A 10445-nucleotide genomic window follows, 5' to 3' on the forward strand; every position below is an offset into this window, starting at 1 on the left:
GTGTGTATTTGCTTTCCTTGGTTTTCAAATGGTTTGAGTTACTTGTGGCATTTTGTATATTATAATTTGTCCGCTGAAGCAAACTATGATGTTTTCAGTATGTAGTGTTTGAGAACCGCAGCGCTGCCTACTGTAAATTGAAAGGATTTGTTCACTTTATTGCTCTAGAATTAAAGATCTGAGTCAGTTAAAAGAATTGAACTTCCCATCTCTAGTGTCTTGACGAAGCCAGTGCTATTTCATTTCATTTTTGTCTGTCCACACGTCACAGACAGACAAAAATTAAATGAAACTGATCTGCTTAAAAAAACTTAGTATCTGAGCTGTTCATGTAGTATCTGAAAACAGTTTGATGTTTAACAGACATGTAAATTGGACACCTATATAAATAGGTGAGCTGCTGGACACTGAGGTTCTGAAACAGTGAGCGAGGAAACCAGGCTCTGCTGGGTTTAAGCCTTGTCTACAGTAAGTGCTGGTGACCAGTTCACCTTCATCACAGTCTTGTTGTTAGAAAAAGCTCATAGAAGCGGTTCATTCAGTTGGTTCTGTAAAACACTTGAACACAATTTGTCAAATCACACTGAAATCATTCTAGAACCATGTTGGACAGAGTGTTGCTGCTGAGCTCTGATGCTCCTCACATGTGTTTGTGAGAGATAGTGACCCACAGACAGAATCCTTCCAGTTCAATTTAAGCAAAGGCAGGAAAAGTCCCAGATGCCAGGAGACGAGCTTCCAAGTTTTCAAACAGACCCTCTGGTTGTTCTTTTTTATTCTGACATATTTCTGTCGTAAAACCATAACCTTGAAGTACTAAAACATGACGACTGGAGTTTTGGTAGTAGTTTAATCCAAAGACCTCAAACTCAACTGTGAGTGTCAGCTGACACTGATATGAACCACAGAAGAAGCAGCAGCAGCTGATGATGATGATGGATTTAAGTTGATGTGCAGATCAATGATTTGTGTTTCTTCTCCACATGAAGGTAGAAAGTGTGAATCTAGCAGCATGAACCAGTGTGAGGACAGAGAGGAAGGAGCCCCTCCCTCTAAAACCAGTCTGTGTGGGGACCATGAGAACCAGAACAAAACTCAGAGGTGATGATTCTGTCTCCAAGTCACAGACACATCACTGATTTACTGTTACTGCTCATTTAGGACTCAATGTGTGAGCGTCACTGTAGGTGTTTTTCTATCAGGTCCCATCAGAGACGAGGATCTGCTGAACCTGGACCTGAACCTGGACCTGGACCCAGCTGTGTGTCCTTCAAGAGTGACCAGTCAAACACCCATTTTATTAATTTCAAAGATCAACCTGTGTGAGTCACAGTGAGTTGTTGTTAGTTTAAATCATTCTCAACAATCTGATGTAAACAAATCTCTGATTTGTGTTGTTTCAATTTCTTGATCTGGTTGATTTGTGTTTAAAGTGTTGATGTGAAAGAGAATTGATCAAATCTCCATCCAGCAGTAGCTAAAGCTCTGATCCTGTAGAGGGTCTCAGGGGCTGCTCCTCTTCTAATGAAGTGCTGACATCAAAGGAAGCAGCTGATCATCTCTGATCAAATCTGTTTATTGACGTCTCTACATGAAGGTTTTGGTCAAATGTCTTGAAGCTTCTTCACTTGCAGCAGTAAATTGAAGTTACTACTGGAGACTTTAGTTGTGATGTTGTTGCAGTGGAGACGACTGTTTGTCCCCAGTGTCGACACCAGAGCCGATGTCCAACAATGAATGAATGTAGGAAGTAGTTAACTGTTCCTAGTTCAACATATTCCCACTGGGAGCTGCCCAGTACAACCAGTCTGATCCCAGCAGACTCCTTGTTCCAACACTTCAGCCTTGTTCAGTGAGGGAGGCAGAGATATATGTTGTTCAGAGCTGAGACTGAAGCAACTGACTGACAGTGAACCTTCACCACTACAGGGAGTCTCTGACTCACTGCTCACATCCAACATCACTTCATGGACCTTTACCTTGTGTGTGTCTGTGTGTGGACTCATTCTTCATGGTTCCTCCACAGAGTGGACCAGCAGAGCTCAGAGGTTCCCAGTGCTCAGTCTGTCCAGCAGCACCAAACACACCTGGACTCCATATTTATGGTCTGTACATGTACAGTACAGACCAAAGGTTTAGACACATCCTCTCATTCAAGAGTTTTTCAGATTCACACAGAGGGCATTAAAACTATGAATTATCACATGGAATTAAATACATAACAAAAAAGTGTAAAACAACTGAAAATATGTCATATTTGTATGTCACTTTGCACACTCTTGGCATTCTCTTGATGAGCTTCAGGAGGTTGTCCCCTGAAATGGTTGTCACTTCACAGGTTCACACACTCTTCACAGGGGTGCCCTGTCAGGTAATAAGTGGGATTTTTTGCCTTATAAATGGGGTTGGGACCATCAGTTGTGTCGTGCAGAAGTCAGGTGGATACACAGCTGATAGTCCTACTGAATATACTGTTAGAATTTGTATTATTGCAAGAAAAAAGCAGCTAAGTAAAGAAAAAAGAGTGACCATTATTATTAGTTTAAGAAATGAAGGTCAGTCAGTGAGAAAAATTGGGGTGGGAAAACTTTGAACACAAATCCATCGAACGCTACAAAGAAACTGGCTCACGTGCGGGCCGCCTCAGGAAAGGAAGACCAAGAGTCACCTCTGCGGAGGATGAGTTCATTCGAGTCACCAACTTCAGAAATCGCAAATTACCAGCAGCTCAGATTACAGACCAGGTCAATGCGACACAGAGTTCTAGCAGCAGACACCTCTCTAGAACAACTGTTAAGAGGAGACTGTGTGAACGGGCCTTCAAGGACAGGCAAATAGCAGAAGTGACTTGTTTGGACTGAAGAACACAAGGAATGGACAATAGATCAGTGGAAATCTGTGCTTTGGTCTGATGAGTCCAAATTTGAGATATTTGGTTCCAACCACCGTGTCTTTGTGCGACGCAGACAAGGTAAACGGATGGATACTACATGCCTAGTTCCCACCGTGAAGCATAGAGGAGGTGTGATGGTGTGGGGATGATTTGCTGGTGACACAGTTGGGGATTTATTCAAAAATGAAGGCATACTAAACCAGCATGGCTACCACAGCATCTTGCAGCGGCATGCTATTCCATCCGGTTTGCGTTTAGTTGCCAGGCTGTGTAAGGGCTACTTGACCAAGAAGGAGAGTGATGAGGTGCTGCGCCAGATAACCTCCACCGTCACTGGACCTAATCCCAATCGAGATGATTTAGGGCAAGCTGGACCGCTGAGTGAAAGCAAAAGGGCCAACAAGTGCTAAACATCTCTGGCAACTCCTTCAACGATGTTGGAAGGCCATTTCCAGTGACTACCTCTTGAAGCATTTTTGTCAGTCAGTTTTGATACCTTCAGTGTGAATCTACAATTTCATGAAAAATTCGTAGTCATGAAAATAAAAAAAAACTCTTTGAATGAGAGGGTGTTTCCAAACTTTTGGTCTGTACTGTACAACTACTACTGTTCATCTGTTGTGTTCAATCATCTCCATGCTGCACTTTTTAGACCAGTGGATGTCAGTGTGTCCAACATGGATCTGATGTTTGGCTCCATGGTTTTAGTTGGATCAGGTCATTCATATGGTTTCTGTTCCAGCTGCTGGAGGAAAACATTGTCACGTTTGTGAAGAAGGAGCTGAAGAAGATGCAAAAGGTTCTGAGTCCAGATTACCCAGAATGCTTAGAGAGTCAGAGGGAGGATGAGGATGAGTTGGATGGTGAGGATGAAGAGCAGAGGAAGAGCAGCACAGACGCGTTTCTGAAGATCACAGTGAACTTCCTGAGGAGGATGAAGCAGGAGGAGCTGGTTGACTGTCTGCAGAGTAAGAGGATTTATCTCAACATTTAACACCACAGACACAATCACACATTTACTGATGTGTTGGAGGTTAAGTTTGTTAAATGTTGACCAACATTTAATAATCAGATGTTTTTGGCAAAGTTCTTCTGTTCGTTTTAGTGTTTCAGGCTGACTTGAATCAATAAATGAGACATTTGTTGACTCCTCAGACTTTGTCTTCTTTGTGTTTTGTTAGACCCAGATCTGATGGTTCCAGTACCAGAGCCACGGCCCATCACATATTACCAGCAGATGCTTCAATCAAACCTCCAAGACGAGTTTCTATGTGTGAAACCAGGCTGGTCAGAAGTCGACCAACGTCTGGATGACATCTACACAGAGCTGTACATCACAGCTGGGCCAGATTCACACATCAACACACAGCATGAGGTCCAACAGCTTGAGACGACACAGCAGAAGCAAAGATCAGCAGAGGAGCCAGTGAAGCCCAGTGACCTGTTCAAACATCCCCCTGGTAAATACAGACGCATCAGAACAGTGTTGACCAATGGAATCGCTGGGATTGGAAAAACAGTCCTTGTGAACAGGTTTGTGTTGGACTGGACCCAACAAAGGTCCAATCAAGACGTGCATCTGATTTTCCCCTTCACCTTCCGTCGGCTGAATCCACTGAAGGGACAGAAGTTTAGTTTGTCAGAGCTCATTCATGAATGTATCCCAGAAACTGAGTCCATCAGCCTGGAGGCTCTGAATTACATCTTTACACATCTACAGTCATCAGGAAACAGCAACTATGACAAGAGCAGCTTCAAACTTCTGTTTGTGTTTGATGGACTGGACGAGAGTCGCCTCCAACTGGACTGTAGCACCAGTGAGAAGGAGACGGGTCAACGTGACGTCACAGAGTCCACCTCAGTGGATGAGCTGCTGACAAACCTCATCAGAGGAAAACTACTACGCTCTGCTCGCATCTGGATCACCACACGACCTGCAGCAGCCAATCAAATTCATGGAGACTTTGTTGAGGTGGTGACGGAGGTCAGAGGGTTCACTGACCCACAGAAGGAGGAGTTCTTCAGGAAGAGATTCACAGATGAGGAGCAGAGCAACACAATCATGTCCCACATCAAGACGGCACGAAGCCTCCACATCATGTGCCACATCCCAGTCTTCTGCTGGATCACTGCTACGGTTCTGGAGGATCTGCTGGAAACCAGAGAGGGAGGAGAGCTGCCCAAGACCCTGACGGAGATGTACGCAGAGTTCCTGGGGTTTCAGATGGATCGGACTAAAGACAAGTACGGACCAGAACAGAGCAGCAACTACATCAAGTCATTGGCTAAACTGGCTTTTAAGCAGCTGCTAAAGGGAAACTTGATCTTCTATGAGGAAGATCTGAAAGAGAGTGGGTTCAATGTCAGTGGAGCCTCAGTGTGTTCAGGAGTGATCACAGAGATCTTTAAACAGGAGCGAGGGAGGAAAACCAAGGACAAGATGTTCAGCTTTGTTCATCTGAGCGTTCAGGAGTTTCTGGCTGCTGTTCACATGATGCTCTGTTACACCAACGGGAAGATGGAGAAACTGGAGAACTTCCTGAAAGACTACAAACACACAGAATCAATCCTTAAAAGAATAAAACAGGTGTTTGTTCATCCGTCAACTCTCTCATCTTTGGAGGTTGTTGTGAATAGAACCATTTTTAAATCCCTTCAGAGTCCAAGTGGCTACTTGGACCTGTTTGTTCGCTTCCTTCATGGCCTCTGTCTGGAGTCCAACCAGAGAATCTTGGGAGGTTTGCTGGGTCACACAGAGAACAGTCCAGAAACCATCCACAGAATCATCAACAACCTGAAAAAGACAAGGAGTGATATAATCTCTCCAGACAGAAGCATCAACATCTTCCACTGTCTGATGGAGATGAACGACCACTCAGTTCATCAGCAGATCCAAGAGTTCCTGAAGTCAGAGAACAGATCAGAGAAGAAACTCTCCTTGATCCAGTGCTCAGCTCTGGCCTACATGCTGCAGATGTCAGAGGAGGTTCTGGATGAGTTGGACCTGAGCCAGTACAACACATCAGAGGAGGGACGACGGAGACTGATCCCAGCTGTGAGGAACTGCAGAAAGGGTCAGTAAGTCCAACGTTAATGTGATCATTAATATTCTACAGCAACATGAAGCTAAAGCCTCAGTGTTAAAGAGAAACACTTCACACAGAATCTAAAAGTTCACAGGGTGAAAACATCAACTACTGGTTCCTAGAAAACATCTTTGTTGAGAATCAGATCAAGCAGCTGTAAAGTTTGTGAACATCTGGAACTTCTGCCTTTCTTTACATGATGGAGTGTAATGGAGGTTGTCTCCATTATCAATAAACTCCACAGTGCATCAATTCATTAACTGTTTATTGTTTGGAAATTTAAAAATAATACAACCCATAATCATAGTTTAAAGTTTTTTTTTAATCTACAGGTTTAAATTATTCAGATGGACATTGATTTACATGTACTCACCTCATGTGCACTGCTTGGTGTGGTGTGGTGGAAATTTTCCATAAAGAAGCAGATGAGAGATTTGTCCTTTTGTGAAATTTATTGAAATAATAAAGAAAATAAAAATAATGGAGAAAGCAAATAAAAAGCATGGATGTTGATCGTGCACATCAACAAACCAAAAACCAGCTGGGAGATCAGTGCACACACCACGAAGGTGTGATGCAAAAAGCCCACAACCCTTTAGTTGCTTCTGCCTTTTAACCCCTTTCTTTGGCTCTGGTGGAATGTCTCTCTGCAGCAATAGAATTGTTTGCGCCACCTTATCTCGCTGTGAGTAAGAATGTTTGCTTTCTCACTTCTGCATCATCATGTCTTGTTATCCAAAGGAAGGAACACCAAGCTTCAAGACAAGATGCATTCGCTTTAACAGCCTTGGGTCTGGTGGGGAGTCAGATAGGATGGAGCCAGAGACCGGGTGTAAAAGACAAATACATACAGTATCATAAATTATTAGTCAGTCAAATGGAACATCAGATGTTTAGACTTTATGTACGACAGCACAAGAGATTAGTTGTTTGTGTAAGAATGTTCAGTTCAGTATTGCACCTAACCAGCACATGACGACTGTGTTGGATAAGAAAAAGCACAAAGGCAAAATTTTTCCATTACAGTGGCTAAAGAGAGTGACCCTTAGGGATGGCCAGTTTGATACAAACGCTTCGGCGCTTATTTTACCTACGCGAAGCAGAGTGGTTCGGCACAATGTTTCGGGGCGTGTGCCAAATGGTGCTGATCACGTGATCGTGACATGACATCTAAAGCGCCGAATGGAATGTTTGGTCAAACCACGGTTCATAGGTCACTCATCTGTTTGAACAACTGGGCACGCTATTCTCTATAAAAGAAAAATTTATTCTAAACGACATTTCCCGACCAGTTCTGTTGCCCTGTTAGAATCAAAATCAGTTCATTGCTATTTACTATGGCTTCTGGTAAGAAACGTTCTGTGGCTTGGGATCACTTCCCTTTGGTTTCTCCTAATAAAGGAATACTAATGCACAATATTTACTGTTATGTGATGTAAGATGTATGCCTGTTTTTGAAGTCTAAATATGTAATTACATAATTATATTTATAATTATAATTATAATTATAATTATAATTATAATTATAATTATAATTATAATTATAATTATAATTATAAATAAAATAAAAAGAAATATAAAAAAAATATAAATCCTAATTATAATCCTTGCTGTTCCTAGGACTGCACTTTTCTGGACTGAAATGTCAGATGTATTTCCAGGGATCTGTTGTAGCCACTCCTCCAGTTTGGGGGTCACTGCCCCCAGTGCTCCGATCACCACAGGCACCACTGTGGCCTTCACCTTCCAAGCCCTCTCCAGTTCTTCTCTGAGCCCTTGGTATTTCTCTAGTTTCTCATGTTCCTTTTTCCTGATGTTGCCATCGCTTGGTATTGCCACATCCACCACTACGGCTTTCCTCTGTTCTTTGTCCACCACCACAATGTCTGGTTGGTTCGCCATTACCATTCTGTCAGTCTGGATCTGGAAGTCCCACAGGATCTTGGCTCGCTCGTTCTCTACCACCTTGGGAGGTGTTTCCCACTTTGACCTTGGGGTTTCCAGTCCATACTCTGCACAGATGTTCCTGTATACTATGCCAGCCACTTGGTTATGGCGTTCCATGTATGCTTTCCCTGCCAGCATCTTACACCCTGCAGTTATGTGCTGGACCGTCTCAGGGGCCTCTTTGCACAGTCTACACCTTGGGTCTTGTCTGGTGTGGTAGATCTGGGCCTCTATGGCTCTGGTGCTCAGGTCCTGCTCCTGTGCAGCCAGGATGAGTGCCTCTGTGCTGTCCTTCAGCCCAACCCTTTCAAGCCACTGGTAGGATTTGTTGAGATCAGCCACTTCAGTTATGTTTCGGTGGTACATCCCGTGTAAGGGCTTGTGCTCCCATGATGGTCCCTCTTCCAGGCCCTCATCCTCTGTTCTCCACTGCCTGAGACATTCACTCAGCACGTCATCTGTCGGGGCCTTATCCTTGATGTACTTATGGATCTTGGATGTTTCATCCTACATAGTGGCTCTCACGCTCACTAGTCCTCGGCCTCCTTCCTTGCGGCCAGCGTACAGTCTCAGGGTGCTGGATTTGGGGTGGAACCCTCCATGCATGGTGAGGAGCTTTCGTGTCTTAACATCTGTGGTCTGTATCTCTTCCTTTGGCCACCTTATTATTCCCGCGGGGTATCTGATTACTGGCAGGGCGTCGCTGTTTATTGCCCGGGATTTGTTCTTGCCATTGAGCTGGCTTCTTAGGACTTGCCTTACTCGTTGGAGGTATTTGGCTGTTGCCGCATTCCTTGTTGCCTGTTCAAGGTTGCCGTTTGCCTGTGGTATTCCAAGGTACTTGTAATTGTCCTCAATGTCTGCTATTCTTCCTTGTGAGACCCCTTCTGTGTGGATTACCTTGCCTCTCTTTGTCACCCTTCCTCCCACATTTCTCAAGCCTGAATTACATCCCGATGTCCGAGCTGTAGATCCTGGTGGTGTGGATCAGCGAGTCGATGTCTCGCTCATTCTTAGCGTACAGCTTGATGTCATCCATGTAGAGGAGGTGACTTATGGTTGCCCCGTTCCGGAGTCGGTATCCATAGCCAGTCTTGTTTATTATTTGGCTGAGGGGGTTCAGACCTATGCAGAACAGCAGTGGGGACAGTGCATCTCCTTGGTATATGCCACATTTGATGGATACTTGGGCAAGTGGCTTCCCATTGGCTTCAAGGGTGGTTCTCCACAACCTCATTGAGTTTGCAATGGAGGCCCTTAGAGTTCTGTTGATGTTGTACAGCTCCAAGCATTCAGTGATCCATGTGTGTGGCATTGAGTCATAGGCTTTCTTGTAGTCGATCCAGGCTGTGCACAGGTTGATGTGTCACACTCTGCAGTCTTGGGCGACTGTTCTGTCAACCAGGAGTTGGTGTTTGGCTCCTCTGGTATCCTTACCAATGCCCTTCTGTGCTTCGCTCATGTATTGACCCATGTGCCCACTTATCTTAGCTGCGATGATGCCTGACATGAGCTTCCATGTTGTGGAGAGACAGGTTATTGGCCGGTAGGTGGATGGGACTGTACCCTTTGAGGGATCCTTCATTATCAGGATCATTCGCCCTTCGGTTAGCCATTCAGGGTGAGTCCCATCCCTTAGCAGCTGGTTCATTTGTGCTGCCAGGCGCTCATGGGTTGCAGTGAGCTTCTTTAGCCAGTAAGAGTGGATCATGTCAGGATTATGTCATGTGCTGTCCAGTTTTTCATACCTGAGACTCTTTGTTGGATGTCTGCCACTGTGATAGTCACTGGATTCTGTTCAGGGAGGTTGCTGTGGTCTTTCCTCAGATCCACCAGTAACTGTGCATCACTGTGGCTGATGGATCTGAGCCTTGGTGGGTCTGCTCTGCTGTTATTACCCTGCCATTGAGAGTACACTTTCGCAGGTTGTGTTGCGAACAGCAGTTTATTCGTCTGGCTTCGTTGTCTCTGGTGTATCTCTTTAGGCGACTGGCCAAGGCTTGTAGCCTTTGCTTGGCAGTTTCGAGTGCTTCAGGTATGGTCATCTGGCTATACCTCTTGGGCATTAGTCTTTTCATTGCACCTCTCTGGGCCTCTGTCATTTGGCTCACTTCCCTCAGAGCTATATGTATATCAGCTCATTGGTTTCTGTGATAGTTGTGGTAGGGATCGCTCTTAATGCTGCATTCACATCTTCCATGAGACTTTCTGATGGTACTTCACTTAGTCGTTGTAGTTGTCTTCAGGGTTGCCTGCTCAATCTCGCCATGATCTTATCTTTCAGGTCAGTTGCTGCCTCGCTCAGTGTATCTGTGCTCATTGGGGCTATAATTATTTTAAAAAAAAATGGCTATAGGAAGGCTGCTGCACACAGGCTGTGGCCCGTTTGTAATTGTTTATTTTTTTTTTTGTTGTTATTGTTTTTTTGATTTATCCTTACAGTATGTTGCTCACTGGGTGGAAATTAAAGCACCTCTTCGCACCATCTCTGCCTTAAGCCTACTGTGTCTCCATCCGCT

The 10445-nt window shown here is 44.5% G+C and overlaps 2 protein-coding genes across 12 annotated transcripts in view; both read left to right on the forward strand.

Annotated features, from left to right (window-relative positions):
* Nucleotides 1-6506, forward strand: part of LOC114850805 (NLR family CARD domain-containing protein 3-like) — a 78489-nt gene extending 71983 nt beyond the window's left edge. For 3 of the 4 annotated variants that reach the window (XM_055506713.1, XM_055506712.1, XM_055506711.1), the window contains 3 exons: nucleotides 1203-2105; nucleotides 3636-3861; nucleotides 4075-6506. In XM_055506713.1, coding sequence (XP_055362688.1) covers nucleotides 1968-2105; nucleotides 3636-3861; nucleotides 4075-5975 — 2265 coding nt within the window. In that variant the 5' untranslated portion in view covers nucleotides 1203-1967 and the 3' untranslated portion in view covers nucleotides 5976-6506. Of the gene's footprint in view, nucleotides 1-989; nucleotides 1102-1202; nucleotides 2106-3635; nucleotides 3862-4074 lie in introns of all 4 variants that reach the window. The other variant, XM_055506710.1, reaches the window with a different exon arrangement.
* Nucleotides 1-10445, forward strand: part of LOC121202064 (NACHT, LRR and PYD domains-containing protein 12-like) — a 290159-nt gene that overhangs the window by 211184 nt on the left and 68530 nt on the right. The window lies entirely within an intron of this gene.

The sequence above is a fragment of the Betta splendens genome, unplaced genomic scaffold (genome assembly GCF_900634795.4).
Source record: "Betta splendens unplaced genomic scaffold, fBetSpl5.4 scaffold_29, whole genome shotgun sequence".
Lineage (NCBI taxonomy): Eukaryota > Metazoa > Chordata > Actinopteri > Anabantiformes > Osphronemidae > Betta > Betta splendens.